General features: G+C 41.8%; 1 protein-coding gene across 2 annotated transcripts in view; it reads right to left on the bottom strand.

Annotated features, from left to right (window-relative positions):
* Window positions 1-7,367: 7,367 nt before the first annotated feature.
* The window catches only part of PPRC1 (PPARG related coactivator 1), a 94,707-nt gene continuing 78,084 nt past the window's right edge, over window positions 7,368-23,990 (bottom strand). For both annotated transcript variants that reach the window (XM_030202869.1, XM_030202870.1), the window contains exons 10-14: window positions 15,832-16,023; window positions 11,433-11,499; window positions 8,873-8,994; window positions 8,381-8,532; window positions 7,368-7,632 (exon numbers count right to left, since the gene is read on the bottom strand). In XM_030202869.1, coding sequence (XP_030058729.1) covers window positions 7,529-7,632; window positions 8,381-8,532; window positions 8,873-8,994; window positions 11,433-11,499; window positions 15,832-16,023 — 637 coding nt within the window. In that variant the 3' untranslated portion in view covers window positions 7,368-7,528. The remainder of the gene's footprint in view (window positions 7,633-8,380; window positions 8,533-8,872; window positions 8,995-11,432; window positions 11,500-15,831; window positions 16,024-23,990) is intronic.

Below are 23,990 nucleotides of genomic sequence, written 5' to 3'. Positions count from 1 at the left end.
AAAGGACCCTGCGCTAGCCGTGGGGGTCGTTGTTCCTGTGCACAAGGGCCCTTTTTACCGCTGCATGTAAAAAGCCCCCAGATTAACATGGCCATGCAGTAGGCGAACTCTTACCACATGGCCATGTGGCAGGGAACCCTTACCGCCACCCATTGAAATGGCGATAAGAGCTCCTGCAGTAACCCAGTGATTACTGCCGGGTTACCGCCACACAAGCCATTTCCGGGGGAGGTGGGGGGGGGGGGGTTCCCCCTGGCAATGGCACACATTTGGGGCAGATCTACTGCCAGTGGCCACACTGGGCCGGCGGGTGTCCCAATTTATCTTTGTAAAAGACCTCCATAGGCACTCGCTATTTTCTAAAACATTCACAGACAGTAGGTTGTATTTCATTCCATGCAGAGCTCACCCCTAACAAACAAAGGCTTGGAAAAATTTGGACTTGTTTCTCTGTGTTGGTTCATAGGCAACTGCTCTAATTATGGCTCCCTGAGAGTTAGTTGTGTGGGTCATTTACACTATGGATGTCCCTCTGCTGCCACACAAACTTGCATGTCCCTGTTTCATGGCCTTTTCTAATTAGGATGTTTCACACTGGATGTTTCTCAACAAGTGTATTTGTCAGGTAGCCCAGAACATGATCTGCCCACATTTGTCCTTCTCCAACATTAATGAGACATGGACATCCAAGTGCTGGCTACATCGAGCATGAACATGCATGTAACAATTGGAACCATCCAAGCTATGAACCTGGGCACCATGCTATCTGTTCAGGGGTGTGAAACTCCTTGCCTAGTGGTACTTGCCTCAGTTTGGGCCTGTTGGCCATGTGGGATCAAACAGTGTGGTTATGTCACCTCTTATATAGTTGTCTCATGTGATATTCAAAGCTGACGGGACACCACATCTCTGTTTAGTCTCTCATATTCAAAACTTAGTGAGTTACATGGCAGTGAGTCTGATATTTATTTATTGCATTTGTATCCCACATTTTCCCACCTATTATGCGATATCATGGTTAGATTTATTTACGCAGCTCTATTTTCAGGCAGCTAACTGCTAATATTGAGTGAAATAACCAGATTCATTCTGATGCTTAAACCGTGGTCCTAAATATAGACGGTTATTTTCAACCCGTTACCACAGTGTTCTGAATATCAGTCAGATAACACTTAAACAATTTGAACCTAGCCCACAGCTACTCAATTCCAGTCCTTAAGGTACACAGGCAGGCCAAATTTTCAGGATATCCACAATAAATATGCATGAGAGAGATTTGCATGCCAAGGAGGCAGCACATCCAAATCTCTCTCATGCATATTCATTGTGGATATCCTGAAGACCTGGCATGACTGTGGACCTCAAGGACCAGAACTGAGTAGCCCTGACCTAGCTCACATTAACTGACTCGGGGAAGGCAATAGTAAATTAATAGGTTTTTATAACCTTTCTTATAAGTATATAAGTATTGCCATACTGGGACAGCCTGAAAGACCATCAAGCCCAGCATCCTGTTTCCAACAGTGGCCAATCCAGGTCACAAGCACCTGGCAAGATCCCAAAACAGTACAATACATTTTATGCTGCTTAGCCTAGAAATAAGCAGTGGATTTTCCCCAAGTCATTTTAATAATGGCTTATGGACTTTTCTTTTAAGAAGCTATCCAAATCTGTTTTAAACCTTGCTACACTAACTGCTTTTTCTACATTCTCTGGCCATGATTTCCAGAGTTTAATTACACATTGAGTGAAAAAATATTTTGTCGGATTTATTTTAAATTTACTACTTTGTAGCTTCATTGCATGTCCCCGAGTCCTAGTATTTTTGGAAAGAGTAAACAAGCGATTCACGTCTGTTCCAATCCATTCATTATTTTATAAACCTCTATCATATCTCCCCTCAGCCGTCTTTTCTCCAAGCTGAAGATCCCTAGCCACTTTAACCTTTTCTCATAGGTAAGTCGTCCCATCCCCTTTATCATTTTTGTTGCCCTTTTCTAATTCCACTAACTTTTTTGAGATGCGGTGACCAGAATTGAACACAATATTTGAAGTGTAGTCACATTCTTGTTTATATCCAAGGTATATAATTCACAAATTAGTCAATAGAAGTTCAAACGATAAAACAACGTTCAGAGATGACAAAATTGGTATGCAACAACAGATGAAGAAACAGATATTCCGCTGTAATCTCGATCTTAAACACCATGAGATGTGAAATCTTCACAGCTCTCAGCTTGACATGGAGATCATTCAGGGTTTGAGTAGCTCCTTTCATCCATCATCATCCAATCAACAAACGAGTCTCAACACAGGCCATGTTTCATATTTACTTCATCAGGAGACCTTTAACAGCCCCATTAGAGTGTCTGGTACACCAAGGACTACCTCTGCGTCTGGTATAACCTACTCATCTACTATAATAAAACTCACCCTCAACGTTCTGAGGACACTGACGTCAGTGAAGCCAAGCCACTGCCTTCAGTTCCTTCAGGTTCGAAGGTTCGTGGTGGTGAAGCCACCAGGCTCCGCCCTTGCGTCAAACGTCATGACCGAGGGCAGAGCAAACGTTGAGGGTGAGTTTTATTACTGTACCTGTGCTCCGCCCTCGCGTCAAAACACGATGACGTCAAGGGCGGCCCAGGAAAATCGCCACCCACACAGAGCTACGACAACACTAACAGCGGCGGCGCAAGAACCAGCTACAACCGTGACAAGCCACGGGGCAGCCCAGGAAAATCGCCACTGTTCTCCATATATGAGTCACCCCCCCCCCCCCCCCCAAAAAAAAAAAAAAGCTAGTGCCCGTTTCATTGCTCTGAGAAACGGGCCTTCTTTCCTTATATATATATATATATATATATATATATATATATATACACACACACACACACACACACACTTTGGAAGAAAGGCAGGAAAGGGGAGATATGATAGAAACATTTAAATACCTACAACATAAATGCACAGCAGTTGAGTCTCTTGCAGCTGAAAGGAAACACTAGAATGAGGAGGCATAGGATGAAGTGAAAAGGGGATAGACACCACTATGTGCTCAAGTAGTATAAAGTGAGATTCCCATAAGAAAGTGAAATGGATGAGGTGGTCTCTTTTGTAACAAAGCTGCATTTCATGTGGAAGATCAGCCTAGTCTTTCCCAATGGTGCTCAGGTAAATCAGGATATCTAGACTGGATAGATCACACAAACTTACTCTTCCCTCAAGTTCCGTTTCACCCACAATATTCCTTCCCAATTTATATCAGGGCTGAACAAGATTTTGTACAACACAACTACCTCTGTGTACTGTTAGCCTAGGGGCCCAAGTCAATGTCCCCAATTAGGGTTGTAGGGTATTGCCACATTCCAGCATCACCAAATCTTCATGATTTACTGGGCATAAAAAGGGTAATTTTATACAGCAATTTCTACTTGTAATGCATGTATTACACACACAAAATGGATCTAACCTTTTTATTTCAAATTGTGCATTATTTCTCATCAGACAACCAATTGTGGAAGGGTATAAATGCATAAAATGTAGAATAGCAGAATGCAGAGCATATAGAAGATATTCTGCCAGGATCTTACTTTATGAGCTGTAATCTAAGGACGCAATCTATAATATACACAAGTGCATATACAAATTCATGCCTTCTGCAGAGTTTTTCCAACTTTTGCATAGGTGCTCTGTTATAAAATTACTTCCTACAGTGTGTAGACAGAAACCCATGAATATTACTCATTGGACAGTCAAGTAAATATCAGGGAAAATGTACTCTATGTCAAAATCTTTCTGGACTCGAACAATAACTCCTTGTATGGAAAGCACAACTTTTTCAGGGTTGCATGGCATTAGACACAAACAGAGAAAACGATGGTCCCCATCTGTACCTTCAGCTCAGTGTCATCCAGCCACAGTTTTGAGACAGAGTATTGTTCTATGCCCTTTATACTCTCTCAATTACTGCCAAAATACTGTCAAATAAGGCAAGTTTCTGAAATACTGTTGCTCCCGTCTCAATCACACAGTTTCTTTGGTTGTCATTTTGCAATGCACCTGCGGAACTTTGTTTCAACCTGTCATTTCTGTTTGTCATGGTGGCAGCATCCAGGATGTCCTACGTTTGGTGACTGTACTTCCCTGAACTGTGAAGCCCTAAGTCTGCATCTACCATACTGGCCACTAGAGAACTTGGGGAGAAGATGGTGGCAAGACTCCATTATTGCTAGATAACCTGTCATGAGAAACGTGATTTTCAGGTTCAGAGCACCCAGCACCCCATGGATCACCATTGGAATAGATATCTAACAATGGATCACTACTATCATTTGTGAAAAATAATCTGATCATTCTTCAGATATTCAGTTACTCTTCTTAAGGCTTTGGATTGTACGGAAAAAATATAATGGCATGAGAAATTTATGAGGGCACTATTCTCCCTCGCCCCAAGGAAAAACTCCATGAGTGTCACAGTTCTGAAAAGACAGATAGGAAAGAAATCCCACTGACCCCTTAGAAAAATGCAGGCAGAGACACATTAACCCCTTCAATTTATGCAGAGAAAATCAGAAGTGCTTACTGTTGAGGCAGAGTCATGCTCTCTCTGTATAAAATTCTCTCGTTTCTCCTTCCTCACATGCACTTATGGGGCAAAAAAGCCCCTGGAAGAGGAAGGAATGCATGTGATTATTCCTGTTCCTAGAATTAGGAAGGTCATCATGAAGCTACTACTGATACCTTCCAGAGATTTCAAACACTCAAGGACAAGAGATAATACTCTGGAAGCAGGTAGTGGTACAGGGTTCAGATATGTTTGGATTCTCCTGTCTCTGATCACCTACCATGTTTTGTTTCCTGCTAAAAGAAAATGTGCTTCCAAGCACACCATAACAAAACTAGGATTATGGTGTTCTCTGAACACACCCTGACCTCACAGGTTCAGAAATGCCAAGTTATCCAGTTCCAGGCAGGAGACTTTTAGGCCAGTCCTAGTTTTAAACTTGTATCCCAAAGCACATAGGAAATAAGTGCTGAGTCCCATAATGCACCTGGATGAGGTGGTTAGAAATCCAGAGCTGTCCCAAAATTTCCAGTCTGGAATTGGGTAACTTGGCATCTCTGAAGGTCACGCAGAAAATTATACTGATCAATCTGTGCAACCAGAAGCACAAGCTTGATCGTAATACTAGGTGTTGTACAAGTCAACTCCCTATACAAAAACCCATTCGCCCTTTCAGCCTATGTAGAGTCCAAATGTCTCCTGCAACTAGCAGTTACAGTCAATAGAGAACAGTTATTTTACCCTTTCGAATAATGGCACACACCATGAAATTTAACAGATAAGAGATTTAATAATAAACCGGAGAGGAGTTTTCTCAACCCTGTGGAATTTGTTGCTGGAGGACACTGAAGTCATCTAGCATAGAAGAGTTTTAAAAGGGTTTTACAACTTCTGCTACTTTACATTTCATTATTATTATTGTTTAGTATTTTAGTACATTTTACGATTGTAACTAGGTCATCTTATGTGTGGTTACATATCTGATCTCTCCTCCCCTCCCTTTTATTTTGTTAATTCAACATTGTAAACTGCTTAGATGTTTTACTGACTTTGCAGTATATCAAATAAAGTTGATTTTGATGATGAAAAGTTTATTAATAGCTGGATAGACATGAGAGACAGATTATCCCTGGAAGTGATCTGGATTGGCCACTGTCAGACAGGGTGCTGACTGAGCATGAAAGACCTTAGATCTGACTCAGCATGTGTTGTTATCCTATGCTGGAAAACTGTCTGCGAGAATGAGCTCACACAATTATTTGGCAGGGACAAACATTCTGGCAGACAGGCAAAGCCCTCATGACTGGCCCCAGAATCAGTGGGTAGTGGACAGCATCTTGTTTGGATGGAGAGCTTCTGAACAGATCTGTCTGCAACAACTCAGAACACGCATGTACCAGTATATTCTACTCCACGAGATCAGAAAGCAGGCTAGCACCAGATACTATTCTCTGCAAACAACCTTACAGAAGGCTATGACTAGGCTGTACTAATCATGTTTTGAGCAAGCTCAACCTCTGCGCTTCCTTCTCCACTGGTTGCCCATGAGGGAACGTATCTCTTTCAAAATCTGCTCTCTAACTCATAAAATCATTTACGGGCAAGCTCCGGAGTACATGCTTCGCCTTATTGACCTCCCACCCAGAAACGCTATAGCCATCTCACGTTCGTATCTCAACCTGCACTTCCCAAATTGTAAAGGCGTCAAATACAAGTCGATCTTCGCTTCGTCTTTCCACTACTCCAGTGCCAAGAATTGAAGTGTTTTGCCAAAATACTTAAAACTGTTCTCACCAACTGTTCAAGAGGCTGCTGAAAACTCACCTATTTGGATTGGCCTACTCCCCTATATTCCCACCGATTAATAGTCCCACTTACTTATCCCTGATACTGTTATGCCCCCTTCCCCTTCCTTGCCTAATTGTCTCCTACTGTATCTCTTACTGTATTGTTATTTTACTTAATCCTATGTAAGCCACATTGTGCCTGCATGTGTGGGAAAATGTGGGGTAGAAATATACTATAAATAAATACTAATGTGTCCTGCAGGGGGAAGCACACGTACAGGTTTTTATGCATATGTCTAAACCACATCCACTCCATAAGAATCTGAATTCTGCCACACATCTTTTTAACAAGGTCATGAGAAGAAAGGAACAGAATAAAAAAAAAAAATCTGTTTTCATTCAATGAAACAAGGCACAAGAGTCATGTTTCTCATATTTCATCTTTTAATTTGCATAGTGATTTAACTTACAGTATTTTGTGGTAAACACTTCATGATTATTTTTGCTTCAAAATGCAAATTAAACTTGTTAAATGTTATAAAAACCAAATTTGCAGAGTTTGCTCAATGGCCGAGCAACAGTGCTGCCATACAGGAGGCCCATATTCAATTCGTGAAGGCAATTCCTGGTGGGTTTTTTTTTTTTCTTTTTTTGGTCAAGGCCAAAAATGCTGCAATTCCAGTTATGAGGGAACTGCAGCTACCGAGCATCAATGACATCTACTGGCCAAATTTAGGGTGACACATACTAGGTTCTTAGGGAACCGCATCCTGTGGCACCGGGCCAATAATTTCTGCAGAGATGACCAGCAGCCAGAGGGGATATGGCGGATTAAGAATGGTGATGATGGGGAACTAATAATGGGTAATAGTGTGGTAGCCTCAGTAGAGGCTGGTTCTGAATTGAGCTGATGCCCAAAGGAACAAGAGGAAACTGCCAGGCAAATGATTAAAAAATAAAATAAATCTGCATTAAAAAAATCCACTTTGTTTTTACACCTATATTTTTGTGTTTTGTTTTTTTTTTTAACAAACTGCACACTTCTTGTTCAAACAGCTTTGTTTTCAGTTTAGCGGAAGATCAGCTCCAGCGTTTCTTCTGAGGTAAAAGTATACGTATGCATACACAGACCACTTTTTTCTTTATTCTGGAGAGGGTTGTTTTCTTGAGCTGAATATTACCTCCGATGACTTTTTTGAGCTTGTTTTAATAAAGTGTCAAAGTCGAGAGAATCAAACTTGTTCCTCATATGAGCTGGATCAAAATCGTCTTTGTTAGAGTCTGGAAAAATGGTTAAGAGAACCTAAATGTTAATATTATGTTATGAGAAGGCAAGAAATCCTGTGACCCAAGACAACATGGCTAATTCTGGGAACAGGGAACAAAAGCAACAGTTACGTATCACTCTTCTGCTCCATGACATACCAGAACACAAAGATTAAAACACCAGAGCAGCAATAGACTGAAGAATCAACTCGCATTTTGGTAATCCACTTCTGATCCTGCATGATTATTAACCTTAATCAAGATGATTCATTCACTTAAGTTTAATGTCAATTCTAGGAGAGGTGAAAAAAAAAAAAAAAAAGTCTCTCTACCCAAATACTGGATCTCTCTCTTACTGGAGTACTAGAGGGACCTTTATTACCAGTAACACCTCAGGCTAAGCAAGAAACAACTATCTAAAACTGAGTTTGGTAAATTTAACAGAATAAGCAAACACCCATTCATCAAAAACTATGGCACATATTAAACCCACAGCAGGTAGATGGTATTCAGGACCATTTAAGTATCAACCTAAATGGTACAAAGTTTCATAAACTCAGATTTAGGACCACAGGCAAGAGAATAAAATTTACAATTCTAATGCAGCAGGTCCATCTCCTGTCCCACAATCAACACAAATATTTGCTTGCACAATTCAATTGGCTAGAGAGAGAGAGACAGACAGACAGACGAAAAAAAAATTGCAAACCCTATTAGTTTTCCAAATGTAAAGCCAAAAGAAATTGCAAAGGAAACTACTTACCCAGATCTGCATAATTGCTTTTGCAGAACTGTCTGCGGCCACCAAAACAGAGGTCAAAAGGCAGTTCACCTGGATACTGGAGTTTGTGACCATTCTCAAGAGCAGTAAAAGCTTCTTCAGTGTAACGATATGTTACAAATCCATAGTTGTCACTGACAAAAAATAAATTCAGAAACACTTCAAGTCCCCCATCTCCATGAAAATATTACAATAACGAAGTTTAATTGTCCACTGGAGGACAAGAGTGAGAACCACATTAGGTATCAAGCTGAGAGGTGATATACTGGCTGCATTTAAGAAGTAGGTTCTCATTTCAGACGCAACCTAGTATTATATGGCGTTCTAATAAATAGTCAACAGCACACAGTGGGAGCCAGTCTCTTCCAGGCCCTGTCAGTGCCGCATTTCCTCCTCCAAATGCAAGCCAGGCCATAGATAAATGGTAAAACGTTTTACTCTTGTCTGCAGAAATCAATAACCATGAAGTCATACCCCGTTTCCCTGAAGTGAATGGTACAGTCCTCTACATCGCCGAATACTGAAAATCGGTGCTTCAGTTCAGATCTTGTCATCCTACTGTGAATCTTGCCAACATAGACAACACGCCTTTCCTCCTGCAGAAAGAAAGTCATGCAAACTAATAAACAAATGTAACGGGACTGCAGTAAAGTGCTCTGTGGCCCAGATTTGACTCACAGGCCATGGCTGCCTGCCTCTGCTATGAAGTGTTTTTATGACTGGTTGTACTAGACAACTGGTGCTTTTCAGCTAATTCTGTTGGCTACATATCGTTTTACTGCCAAAGTTATTTGTTTTGATTATTTTAAACCAGTGTTTCATGGTTATATGCTCCTATTTATAAACGTGTTACCAGCATCCTTGGATATGAATATACTATCAGTAGAGAAACTCTCAGACAAGGTTATATTAATTCTTCCTGCTATATGACTGCTACCGCCATTTACTCTTTTTCATGTCTATAACCTTTTCTGTTTGTTCCTTGCTCTGTGGCAGCAGGTGTGCCTTCTTTTCTTGCCGTTTTAATTTCCTAGAATGTGTTAGGCTTGATACGTCTTTTAGACAGTATGTGTTGGTTTTCTTTACTTTGTTATGCAATATGTCCATGGTGAATACTGATTTTCTTTTAAAGTACCCCCTTTTCTTTAATCAGTGATGAATTTCAACCTAATACGTAGATAGCCTGGCGCCAAGAAATTCCTACTACCCACAACACGAACATGCTACTACCAAGACGGAATACGAGGGTCTCTGCCTCCACTTTTAACTCCAAGAGTGTGTATCTTGTTCCTTCGCTTTAGTCAGCGGTCTGTGTTGGTTTAGATTTCTGGGGTCAAGCTCCTCACCAATTCTTATACCACTATAAAAAAAAACTTTTAAATGTGAACCTGGACAGGTCTCCTGTTGGTGTAACAATCTCTTCTCAGCCTGTGCAATCCAAGTAAAACATCGAACATTCAATATGTGTGTAGAAGTTCTCTCCTTCAAAGGCAGATTTTACTCATTGTTTGTTCAGTTGGTTGCTATAGCCAGCTAGATAACTTTCTATGGTCCCTGAATATTTTTATATGCTCCAGCCCATATGAAACCTTCCCTGGATGTACCTGATAATAAACAGATTCCTGCAACTTTAGGCTCACAATTTTCAACTGCTCTTGGAGTGCAATGGATGTTTATCAACTTACTGAAAGAGATGGTTTCAAACAACTTCCTACACTCCATAGGGAGACTCCAACAGCCATATTACACATGCTACATGATCTTTTGATTCCTATTTTTGAATACCTCTGAAATGTTACTGCATTTTTCTTCTGAATAACATTGACAAGCTAGAGTGTGTTCCCACTTATGCTATCTTGCAATAAAATGAAAATTGGAACAGGATGACTTTAGGATTCTAGTCCAGGCAGTTTTGCTGCCCCAACTGGATTACTGTAATTCGTTGTATCTTCAGATTACAAGAAATTACAAAACAGTCTAAGGCTGATGCAGAATATTGCTGTTAGGCTGGTCTAAGTAGTAGTTTCGATAGTGTCGTCTTCTATGCACAATCTTCACGGGTTACCAATACGTCAATGTACAAAATTTCAGATAGACTTCCTGAGTCCCTACGTCTTGCCCCATCTTTGACCATCTTTAAATCTAGATTGAAAGCCCACCTCTTTAACATTGCTTTTGACTTATAACCACTCCCCCACATTAACTGATTTGCTTGCTTTATTTTTGTCTATTAGATTGTAAGCTCTTTGAGCAGGGACTGTCTTTCTTCTATGTTTGTGCAGTGCTGCGTACGCTTTGTAGCGCTATAGAAATGCTAAATAGTAGTAGTAGTAGATAATTTGTTTCATTTTTAAATCAGTTTTTGGTTTACATTTAGAGAGGTTAGAGAATTACTTGTAGTTCCAACTGTTAGTAGGAGATTGGGTTTTGTGAGAACTTTGAAATTAGTTTTTTTATCTTTAAAAAGTATTTGTTTTAAAATCATTATCGAGAATTCTTTTCCTTTTTTGAGGACAAGATTATAGAATATGTTACCATCAGATATAAGACATATTTTTCTTTTAGGAAAGGTTTAAAGAATTAGTGTATCTTAGTTGCTATTGTAAATTTTTGTGATTTCTCTCTATAGAGTTCTCAATATGTAAACAGGCAGTACATAAGACTCCAACAGAACAGAAAAGAATATAAAGAGGGTTCAAAATTTATAAGTAATCATAAAAGCCAGCTCTTTAATCATCCCAACAAAGAGCAACTGCCTTAATGAGGTCCACTCAGTGCTTTCTACACTCACTCTCCTTCCCTAAATACTTAACAAATATGGGTTCCTGTACTGGACCCTATGATACAAATATCACCTCTACTATGCACTCAAATCTCCATCTGATCTAACAAGCTGAAGAAAGACCCAGGGATTTTCTTCCTGCCAGACAGTTCATAATGTTGCAGTCACACCTCGGGACCAATACCAGTTGAAAGAAAGTCTTCACAAAGCACTCTAGCAGCACATACTATGGACACTTAAAAGCATACTTACAATTGCACGCTCTTTGTGATAAAGTTTTTCTCTTTGGTAGCTGTCACGTGAGTCATAAAACCTGTATCTGTGAAAACAAAATGAAATATTAATTGCACTAATCCAAATAAAATACAGGACTGTCTCTTGAGAAGAGTGATGAATCAAGGAAACCTTGGAGTGTATCTCCCAGGATAACAGCTCAAGAAACATCATTCTGCATTTAACCTGAAATGCAGATCCATACCTAATTCAGGGCTCTTCTTAAGGTGAAGAAAGAACAAAAACGCTGATACCAAAATATTTTTTAAAAATATATATGGACATTACTCATGATAATACAGTGAAACAGGACGACTCAGTGTTAGGGTGCAAATGAGTATCTGTAAGCAAGAATCAAATGTGGAACTAGATACAAAATCCCAAAACAGTTCAAGTACTGTTTTGGTATCTTGCCAGGAACTTGTGACCTGGATCAGCCACTGTTGGAAACAGGATACTGGGCTTGATGAACCTTTGGTCTGTCCCAGTATGGCACCACTTATGTTCTTATGAAGATGCCATGCTATTTACCCTATGTACAAAGTAGTGATTTTTTCCCAGGTTTGCCTAAATAGCCATTTATGGACTTTTATTCTAGGAATTTAGCCAAATCTTTTTTAAACCCAGATACAGTAACTGCTTTTCCCACATCCTCTGGCAACAAAGTTCCAGAGCTAACTATATGCTGAGTGAAAAAAATATCTAGCGGTAGTGTGTTTTTGGCACACGCTAAAAGCGATGCCCATATATTCCTATTTAGCATGCACTAAAAACACTACTGCGGCTTCCAAACTGAACCCCAGCCTCCCTAGCCTTTCGTCGTCATTCTATCCATTTCATTATTTTTGGCTACACCTCTCTGTGCCTTTCTAATTTCATTATATTTTCCTTGAGGTGCGGCAAACTAAAATGCACACAGTACTCATTTTGATATTCTTTATTTCATTCCTCATCACTTTCCAAATAATTCCTAGTGCTCTTTGCCTACAAACACTGAACAGATTTCAATTTTTTGCTCACAATGACACCTAGACCCTTTTCCTGGGTAGTGACTCCTAATGTGGAACCTAGAATCACATAGCTATAATTTGGGTTATTGTTCCCTATGTACATGACTTCACAGTTGTCCACATTAAATTTCATCTGTCAATTAGAATCCCAGTCTCCAAAGGTCCTCCTGCAATTTCTCACAATTCACATGTGATTTAAGCACTTTGAATAATTTTGGTCATCTGCACATTTAAACATCTCACTCATTGTTCCCATTTCTAAATCATTTATAAATAGGTTGAAAGCACTGGTTCCAGCGCAGATCCCCATGGTACTCTATTATTCACCTTCCACCACCGAAAGAATTCGCCATTTAACCCTACTCTGTTTTCTATCTTTTGACCGGTTCCCAACCCACAACAGGACATTGCATCCTATCCCATGGATCTTTAATTTCCTCAGGAGTCTCAAATCTAGACTTTTCCATATGTCACTAGGGCTACTCAGCTTATGCAGAGATTGTTTCTCCCATTTAAATCCCAAGTGCTAGCCCTGAGAGCGTCTTCCTTGCTCTGATTTCCCTGTCAATGTCTTGAGTTCCTATCAACTGGAACCTTTCTTGTTAGATAAAGAAGTTACAGATAATGCAGTATTTTCTCATTTTCTTAAGTGTTCTTTTGTTCTCTCCGATCAGTGGCGTAGCCACAGGTGGGCCTGGGTGGGCCGGGGCCCACCCAATTAAGGCTCAGGCCCACCCAACAGTAGCACACGTTTAGCAGTAGCTGGTGGGGATCCCAAGCTCCGCCAGCTGAAGACTTCCCCCCGATGGTAATGAAAACGCTATTCTCCATGATACTGGCACCTGCTCAGTTTTCAGCGCATGCCTGCTACAGACTACTAAGGTGGAAAGAAGCATTTTCCCACCAACTGAGATTTTGTTTTGGTGGTGGGTGAAGGGGAGAACACTTGATGCCCACCCACTTCTTGCCTAGGCCCACCCAAAATCTGTTGTCTGGCTACGCCCCTGTCTCCGATGTGGACTGGTGGTGGGGTGGGGGGTGGGGGAGGGGGGGGTTCTTGTTCTTTTGTTTTTAATGCGATTGAAAATAAAAATTGGGAAAAGAAAGGTAGATCTGTAATTTAATTTTTGAGATCAGTGTTCTGGGATGTATATCTTCTGGTCCAGGTGATTGGCTGCTCATTAGCTAGACAATTTGGTTTATTACAAAGTTCTGTTCTTCTTTCATGCACAGAAGTATTTCATCTCCCATACTATGTGAGCGAGCAAGTCAGAAGAAAACTGCAACATAAGACAAAAGCCACCAAGGCAGAGACATAGGTCAGAGAAAGCAGATCTTCAAACTGCACCTCCATTATTGGCGTAGGCAACTCTGGTCCTCGCGAGCCGCAGGCAGGTCAGGTTTTCAGGATATCCACAATAAATATGCAGGAGATAGATTTGCAAGCACTGCCTCCATGGTATGCAAATGTATCTCCTGCATATTCATTGTGGATATCCTGAAAACCTGACCTGCCTGCAGCTCTCGAGGACTGGAGTTGCCTACCCCTGCCCCATACTACGCAACTCAGGGTTTTTTTTTTTTTACAACCTCACTAGATCTCTCCATGTTTTCTACACCTTTCAGGGTGTCATGTCTACCCTATTGAAGAATTTTATATCTGCAAAGAGACAAATCTTCCCTGACAACCTTTCTGCGATATTGCTTACAAAAATGTTGTAAAACAACCAGACTAAGGGCCAATTCCTGGTAATGGCCCTATCCTTAGTGAACTACATTTACCATTACTTTTTGTCACCTCTCGCTCATCCAGTTTCTATATAAGCCGACCAGTTTAGGACCATATCAAGAACACTCGGTTCAAAATCAACAACAGTGTACAACAACGCTGCATACTTTTCTCTTACCCGTTCGTTTATAAGAAGAGTAAAGCTGAGAAGTAGGACTGTATGAAGAAACCTGAGGTGTGAAAATTGGTGGAAAACTCAACCATCTTTAACTATGCTGGTGATGAAAATGAAGACTACCTGAAACATCTTATTAGCAGATCAAGTAAGTCTAAAAATGGGCCTACACCTTAACACGAAGATGACAAAGATCCTGACAACTAGTAAAATAAAAAACTTCATCCTTGATGGAAAAGTAATAGAAATAGTAGGACCCAGACAAGATCTTCCAAGTGTAGAGATGTTACCTCTGTATACAAAGATTTGACTTATCCAAGCCATATTTTAAATGTCATATTGATGTGCAAGCTGGACAGTGAAGGAGCAAGTCAGGAAAAAAAAAATCAACGCCTTTGAATTATGGTCAGGAAAATAAATACTACATATACTGTGAATGGTCCAAAGAACAAATCAATTGGTATTGGATTAGATCAAACCTAAAGCTTTCCTTGAAAGCTCAAATGATGAGACTGACTTTCATACTTAAGGTTGAAGGTCAAAGCAACAGAGAAAGACCAGAAAAGCGACACATTGATGCAACAGCAGCATATGGATGCCATCCTATCGTTGATTAGCCACCTGACAGAAGACCAAACACGATTCTGGGTAACTATCCAGAGGGTCATCATGACTGGATTGGAGAAGAGTGCTAGATATACTGTGAATGGTCCAAAGAACAAATCAATTGGTATTGGATTAGATCAAACCTAAAGCTTTCCTTGAAAGCTCAAATGATGAGACTGACTTTCATACTTAAGGTTGAAGGTCAAAGCAACAGAGAAAGACCAGAAAAGCGACACATTGATGCAACAGCAGCATATGGATGCCATCCTATCGTTGATTAGCCACCTGACAGAAGACCAAACACGATTCTGGGTAACTATCCAGAGGGTCATCATGACTGGATTGGAGAAGAGTGCTAGATGTGGGGGAACATAAATTTAAGGAAAGCCCTTGACACGGTTCTGTATGTGTTAAGTGCTGTCAAATTGGTGTTGACTCATGAAGACAGAGAAAAATATAGGCAGATAAAGACCATATGGCCTACCCATTTTGCCCATCCATGCCATCTACTCTCCCTATCACTCCCTTAAAGATTCCATGTACTTGTCTCAAGCTCTCTTGAATTCAGATACTGTTTTCATATCCACTTCCACCGGAAGGCCACTCCACAAAATTACCACTCTGTCAGTGAACCACCATTTTCCTCAGGTTACTTCTGAGTCTAAACCATTTCACCTTCATCCTATAACCCCTTGTTCCAGAGCTTCCTTTCAACTGACAGACTCACCTCCAGTGCATTTATGCCACATAGGTATCTAAATGTCTCTATATCTCCCCTCCCCTTCTTCCAGAGTATACACATTGAGATCTTTATTTCCTCTCTCCCCCTTCCCAGAAAGCATTAAAATAGCTTCCTACCTTCTACTATGTCTCCTGTAATGTCGGCTATAAGGTGAGCGAGACCGAGACCGTGAGCGGCTGTAGGATGTAGAATAAGATCTTGAAGAACAGCGAGAGGATGATGATGATGATCTCCCCCTTGATTTGCTACGTGATCTCGAGCTTGACTGTGAGGAATAGCGTGAGCTACAAGAACTTCTAGAGCGGTATCTGAAAAAAATAAGAGAAAAAGCAATGATACAAATATTGAAATAAAGACTTTAGGCATAGCTCTCATAAATTAAACCTAGCATATCTTGTACTGTGACTAACAGTAGAAATTAATGATCTTAAATATGAGATGCACTTGAAGTATCATGTATTCCTGCTGTTTGGGAATTTTGCCAACTTCTTTGGTGCACTTGATCAAATTGATAATATTTATACAATATTTTTTCATGCATCTTTGGAAAAGCAGCCTTGTGGGTTAGGGCAGAGGGTTAAGAGCCAGGCAAGCTAGTATTCAAATCTTTATGACTTTCCAAAGAAATTAAATCCTCCTTTGCATCAGGTATAAAATTGTACAGCAGTCCTGCTGGGGTCCAAAGAAATACCGTATTTTTCGGACTATAAGACGCACTTTTTTCCCCCAAAATTTAGGAGGAAAATGGGGGGTGCGTCTTATAGTCCGAAGGTAGATTTGGCTGGCTGGCTGGCCACCCGCCTCTGAGTTCAGGATCGCCCTTCCCCCCGGCCCTGTCACCATTTCTCCCTACTCACGTCACGCGATCTTCCCTGGTGGTCTAGTGACGTCGGGGCAGGAAAGAGCCCCCTCTTTCCTGCCCAGCGCGCTGCTCTCCATCCTCCTGTATGCAGCCTGACTGTGTCGGCGAGATTCAAAATGGCCGCCGAGACTTCAATTCTCGGCGGCCATTTTGAATCTCGCCAAGACCGTCAGGCTGCATACAGGAGGATGGAGAGCAGCGCGCTGGGCAGGAAAGAGGGGGCTCTTTCCTGCCCCGATGTCACTAGACCACCAGGGAAGATCGCGTGACGTGAGTAGGGAGAAGTGGTGACAGGGCCGGGGGGAGGGCGATCCCGAACTCGGACAAGACGCACCGGAGCACCTAGGTTTTAGAGGAGGGAAAAAGGAAAAAAAAAAAATTTTCCTATTTCCCTCCTCTAAAACCTAGGTGCGTCTTATGGTCCGGTGCGTCTTATAGTCCGAAAAATACGGTACCTAGTGTAACTAAACACAACTTGTCTTATACTACATTGAAAAGGGACACTTTATATTTCCTTCCCTGCAATTAAATATCCTCTTTACTTATCCCACCCTATGTTCTCTTAAAATCTGATGTTTTTGTTCCCACAGCTTCACATATGAAAAATATTTCTCTATGCTACTTTGCAGTTTACCCTCTTTCAACCTCGTAACCATCTATTGCTCTACAGCTTTGTCGCCACTGAAAAATCTGTACTCGTGTGTTATTTACAGTTCCGAGTTTTATTAGAATGTATGGTATTCGTCATCTTCAGGAGAGAAACAGACTTGGGTCTAACTTGCTTCTCTTAAAAGCCACAAAATCTGCCTCTTCTTGTGGGACTTCAATTTCCCATGCAATTGCTGGGGGGGAAAAAAAAACAAGGGACTGAGCCAGGTTGGGGAACTAGCAGTTCTCCTACAGCACAATATTTACACCTTCCCAGGATTCTTTGCCTCCTATGTTGTTGGGGCTATAGGGAGAGGAGGTGGAGAGCAGTAGCACAGGCTGCATCAGAGCCCAAAGACTTCTTGAAACTACACTGATGACAGCAACAGTCAACTTGGCAGCAACATGATGCAATACATCATTTGTCCACTCCCCCCCCTCTTCTCCTTCCTCTTCTCTAAATTAAATGGTTCTAACCTACTGTACTAGATGGATACTTGATACATTTTTTTTCCATTAGTCCTTCCCACTATTCCAGAACCTGTGGGATAGTGGAGTCTATCAACCAGCAGGTGGAGATAGAGACAAGCAGTAAGAAGAAACTCAGGCCCCCGATACACAAAACTTACTGTGATAGCAATGTTCTTTTTTGACCAGATCCAACCAATTTAGCAAGCACATTATTCAGCAGGAGATACTACTATTACTACTACTACTATTTAGCATTTCTATAGCGCTACAAGGCGTACGCAGCACTGCACAAACATAGAAGAAAGACAGTCCCTGCTCAAAGAGCTTACAATCTAATAGACAAAAAATAAATAAAGTAAGCAAATCAAATCAATTAATGTGAACAGGAAGGAAGAGAGGAGTGTAGGTGGAGGCGAGTGGTTACAAGTCAAAAGCAATGATAAAGAGGTGGGCTTTCAGTCTAGATTTAAAGGTGGCCAAGGATGGGGCAAGACGTAGGGGCTCAGGAAGTTTATTCCAGGTGTAGGGTGCAGCGAGACAGAAGGCGCGAAGTCTGGAGTTGGCAGTAGTGGAGAAGGGAACAGATAAGAAGGATTTATCCATGGAGCGGAGTGCACGGGAAGGGGTGTAGGGAAGGACGAGTGTGGAGAGATACTGGGGAGCAGCAGAGTGAGTACATTTATAGGTTAGTAGAAGAAGTTTGAACAGGATGCGAAAACGGATAGGGAGCCAGTGAAGGGTCTTGAGGAGAGGGGTAGTATGAGTAAAGCGACCCTGGCGGAAGATGAGACGGGCAGCAGAGATTTGAACCGACTGGAGAGGGGAGAGTTGACTAAGTGGGAGGCCAGCAAGAAGCAGATTGCAGTAGTCTAAACGAGAGGTGACAAGGGTGTGGATGAGGGTTTTGGTAGAGTGCTCGGAAAGAAAGGAGCGGATTTTACGGATGTTGTAAAGAAAAACGACAGGTCTTGGCAATCTGCTGGATATGAGCAGAGAAGGAGACAGAAGAGTCAAAGATGACCCCAGGGTTTCGAGCTGAGGAGACAGGGAGAATGAGAGAGCCATCAACAGAAATAGAAAACGGGGGGAGCGGGGAGGTGGGTTTGGGGGGGGGGGGGGGGAATGAGAAGCTCGGTTTTGGTCATATTTAATTTCAGGTGGCGTTGAGACATCCAGACAGCAATGTCAGACAAGCACGCTGAAACTTTGGTTTGGATGCAAGGTGAGATATCAGGGGTAGAAAGGTAGATTTGGGAGTCATCAACATAGAGATGGTAGGAAAAGCCATGGAATGAGATTAATGAACCAAGGGAAGAAGTGTAGATAGAAAAGAGGAGGGGACCAAGGACAGAACCCTGAGGTACGCCGACAGAGGGATAGAAGTAACAGAGGATCCACCAGAGTGAACACTAAAGGTGCGGAGGGAGAGGTAGGAAGAGAACCAGGAAAGGACAGAGCCCTGGAATCCAAGTGAGGACAGGGTATCGAGAAGTATGCTGTTATCGACAGTGTCAAAAGCAGCGGAAAGATCAAGAAGAATGAGGATGGAATAGAGACCTCTGGATTTAGCCAGTAATAGGTCATTGGAGACTTTAGTAAGAGCAGTTTCGGTTGAGTGGAGAGGGCGAAAACCAGATTGTAGTGGGTCAAGAATAGCATGTGAGGAGAGAAAATCAAGGCAGCGGCGGTGAAGTAATTTGGAGAGAAAAGGAAGGAGGGAGATGGGTCGGTAATTAGAGTGACAAGTAGGGTCGAGAGAAGGCTTCTTAAGAAGAGGTGTAACCACAGCATGTTTAAAGGCAGCAGGGACAGTTGCAGTGGAAAGTGAGAGGTGAGAATGTGACAGATAAAAGGAATAAGAGCAGGAGAGATGGCATTAAGAAGGTGGGTGGGAATGGAATCAGAGGAACAGGTGGTACATTTAGAGGAAGAAAGGAGAAGTGTAGTTTCCTCAATAGTAACTTCAGGAAAGGAGGAAAGGGAATGAGGGGAAGGAGAGAGAGGGGAACGGACTAGTGGAGGGAGAGCTGGTGAGGTAGAGAAAGCAAGGTTTATCTTTTGAACCTTGTTGTGAACGAATTCAGCAAGGGTCTGAGGAGATAATGAAGGGGGAGTTGGGGGAGGGGGCACCTTGAGGAGAGAGTTCAATGTGGTGAAGAGAAGTCGAGGATTAGAGCCAAGAGAGTTGGTCAGTTGGATATAATAATCCTGTTTGGCACATAAAAGAGCAGATTGGAAGGAGGTCAGCATGAACTTAAAGTGTAAGAAATCAGCAAGGGCCCAAGATTTCCGCCAGAGGCGTTCGGCGGAGCGGGTACAGATGCACAAAGGGGTTCAGCAGGTTTTTTAACGTTCTTGGCAGCAGACAACGGGAATAGCATGGTAATTTATTTAAATGAGCTGACCATTTTTCAAATGTGCATTCTGAAGGAAGCACAGCAAGGCCACCTACCATTACTGGGGGAAATCTTATGGGAGGGTCTGAAGCAGCAGTAGCATGGAACTGCAATAAAGTGTTTGGCTTTTTCCCCGTCGCTTGTATGGTCTTGGAAGACGTTTTAAGAAGTGGAAAATGTGCCCCTGATTGATTCTAGGAAGTGGGTTAGCAAACACAGATACTGGATGCAGGTTTGTTACTTGCCATCTAGACTTTTGGCAGCATTACCTGCTGACTCTAGGTTCTCCTGTATAACAGGGATGAATTGGAATATGGAAGGCTTTAGAGATAAGGAAAGACTGGTCTTTCAAGGACATGGGAAGGGAAAAGTCATGCAAACATGCTCTGACCTGTACCCTTGGGGCATCGCATCCTTGGCAGTGAGCAGCGGCAGTCCTATTGGGCAGCGCAGCTAACATAGCTTATTTCTGGTTTGCAACAGAGGGCCCAATGCCAGTAAGAAGATGAGATTCCAGGAAACCTTCCTTCCCTTGGCAGCACAGAATGTCCAAAGTTCCAGGAGAGCACTTTCAAAAACGACTCACCCCCAAACTTCCTCTACCCATGGCTTTCATATACGTTGTTCTTAGCACTGACAGAGCAGCCAAGCTTAGCGATTGACTGTTCTGCGCATGCACAGCTTACCAGTTAGTCTTCTCCTACCGAGCTGCTCACCGTTTTATGCAAGCAGCTCATTTGCACGCGATTCCCTTTGGGAAGCACTCACTACCTCCACCTCGGTAACTTTTAAACGAGGTGGAAAATAACTCTGTTCCCTTCAGGGACTTTTGTGCATCAGCCCCTCAGAATAAACACAACAATCTTAAACAACTCGCTAACCTAACACTAACCAGACAAGCAAATATGTGTGAACTCATCAGCTCTGGACAACATGTAGCGAGCAAGATATGCAGGAAGCACCATGCAAGGTGACAGAAATTTCACCATTGCTTTGCACCAACTAAACATCTCAGAAATCTCAGGTGGGCCTCCAACTAGTGGAAAGGACTAATGTAAAGAAAATAATCAGGTAAGCCCTAATTTCTCCTTCCCTTATGTAGCTTCCCACTATTCCAGAACCTGAGGACCAAAGCCCCAGAACTGGCTTCCAAGCGCACCACAACATCCACCCTGTAGTGCTTGGCAAAAGTATACAGCAACCATGTCACCGACTTGCAAATATCCACTGGAGACAGGATGTGACACTGATTTTTAAAAGGGGTTCCACAGTGATCTGGAAAATTACAGACCGGTAAGCCTGTCAGTGTTGGGCAAAATAGTGGAAACTATTAAGAATAAAATTATGGAACACATAGACAAACATGGTTTAATGGGACAGAGTCAGCATGGGTTCAGCCAAGGGAAGTCTTGCCTCACTAATTTGCTTCATTCCTTTGAAAGCAATAAACATGTGGATAAAGGTGAGCCGGTTGATGTAGATTTTCAGAAAGCTTTTGATAGTTCCTCATGAGCGACTCATCTGAAAATTAAAGAGTCACGAGATAGGAGGCAAGGTTCTGGTGTGGATTAGGAATTGGTTATTGGACAGAAAACATAATAGGGTTAAATGGTCATTTCTCTCAACGGAGGAGTGTGAACAGTGGAGTGCCACAGGGATCTGTACTGGGACCAGTACTATTTAACATATTTATAACTGATATGGAAATCAGGATGACGAGCAAGGTGATTAAATTTGCAGATGACGCAAAACTATTCAAGGTTGTCAATTGCAGGAAGATCTTAGGAAATTAGAAGGCTGAGCATTCAAGATGAAATTTCATGTGGACAAATGCAAGGTGATGCATATTGGAAAGAATAATTACTAGGGTCCACCTTGGGGCTCAGCACTCAAGAAAGATCTAGGTGTTGTCGTAGATAAAACACTGAAATCTTCTGCTCAGTGTGCAGCAGCTGCCAAAAATGATGCTAGGAATTATTAGGAAAGGGATGATGACTAAGACCAAAAATACTAGAATGCCTCTATATCGCTCCATGGTGCAACCGCACCTTGAGTATTGTGTTCAGTTCTGGTTGCCATATCTCAAGAAAGATATAGCGGAATTAGAAATGGTTCAAAAAACAGCAATCAAAATGAAGAAAGGAGAAGGAACTCAAAATGAAGAAAGGAGATGGAACTCCTCTCTTATGAGGAAATGCTAAAGAGGTTAAGAGATCTTCAGCTTGGAAAAGAGACGGATGAGAGGAGATATGATTGAGGTCTACAAAATCGTTCCAACAGTACAAAGACTAGGGGACACGCGAGGAAATTACAGGGAAATACTTTTAAAACAAACGAGAGGAAACATTTTTTCACTCACAAATAATTAAGCTCAATCTCTTTGCTTGAGGATGTAATAACAGCAGTTAGCATATCTGGGTTTGCTGGAAAAGGAGCGCTCTACAGCAAACAGGGAAGAGGTGAAGGGAGGGGAGACGTAAATTCATGGGGCACCAGAGACAGGGATCAGATATGACTCTGCAGACTCAAGCCACATTGAGCCTGCAAATAGGTGAGAAAATGTGGATACAAATGCAATAAATAAATAAATGCCACCCGCAAAGCTCAACTACAGCTAACCAACCTGACCAGGAGCAAATCATTTAGAACCAAAGGCTGAAAAGTGTGTTCATCCATCTGCTGGAGATAAAAGAACTGAAAACTGAATTAAGACATCTTGGCATCCAGTCCAGCTCCTCAGTATTTTCTAGCACCACCTGCTGGTTAAAAAACAAAACCATCCCACAGGTCCTAGAATAGTAGGAAGCTAAGTAATGGAACGGGGAGAGGAGTAATTCTATAAATTGCTCCTAAAGTTAGGCACCAGAAAGATCCACAACAAGCAACCCCAGCCCAACTTTGGGCATGAGGACTTACGCCTACTGAAACCTGGTGTAAATGCTGGTGCACAACCAATGGCAGTTAGGTGTGTAAATGATCCTATTCTGTAAAACTACACCTACATTTTGGAAATGCTCCTGACCCACCCATGCCCCTCCCCAGCCACGTTCCCTAGTTGCATGCATGACAATTTAGGTGCACAGTGTTACAGAATAGCACATAGGCAGATCCACATATAAATCCTAATTATTGCCTATTAAAGTCAATAACTGATGGTCAACAGTTCATTAACTAGTTTGGGGTCCACACCCAAATTCAGATGGCCTTTATAGAATCCAGGGGATTGGCTTCCTCTTATGTATGAAGCAGCACTGTATCATATAGGCTTTCCAAGGAAACATTATTTTACTAGCAGCATGAGACAGAGGCAGATTAAAGTTTGTAAAGTAGCTGTGAGTTTGGAAGTTGTGAAGGGGAGGGTACGTGAAAGAGGTGCTGATATGTGAAATAGGGCAAGAGTGTATGTTTATTTTAGTACTTGATATACTGCTGTTATTAATAAAAGGACACAGCGGTTTACAAAAGCTAAAAACACAAAGAATTAAAAGAAAAAAAGACCACCACTGGCTGATAGGAAAGCAGCATTCGTCCAATGAAGAGGCACTCTTGCAAAATAGAAAAACACACATGACAGACATTTATGCAGTTATAAAAATTGTTGTTAGTCTTGGCTAACCATAGTCTCAGACTACCTCAGTATCAAGTAAAGGGGTAAATGCTAAAGAGGTCAGATCTTAATTCAGGAGGGAGGTCGTTCCATAGCTTAGACTGACGGGTTGACTCATAGTGAACCAATTTAAGTGAAGGAAGGGTAAGCCGGTTGGAATCAAGAGAGCGTAGGGGGGGCATGCGTATAAGGGAGAAATAGAGAGGCCAAATAGGCAGGAGAAACTGAATGGAGAGATTTATGAGCAAGACAGAATTTTAAATTTGAATTGAAACTTTATGGGGAGCCAGT

Source organism: Microcaecilia unicolor, chromosome 5, assembly GCF_901765095.1.
Source record: "Microcaecilia unicolor chromosome 5, aMicUni1.1, whole genome shotgun sequence".
Classification (NCBI taxonomy): Eukaryota; Metazoa; Chordata; class Amphibia; order Gymnophiona; family Siphonopidae; genus Microcaecilia; species Microcaecilia unicolor.
This window is presented reverse-complemented; position numbering and strand designations above follow the sequence as displayed.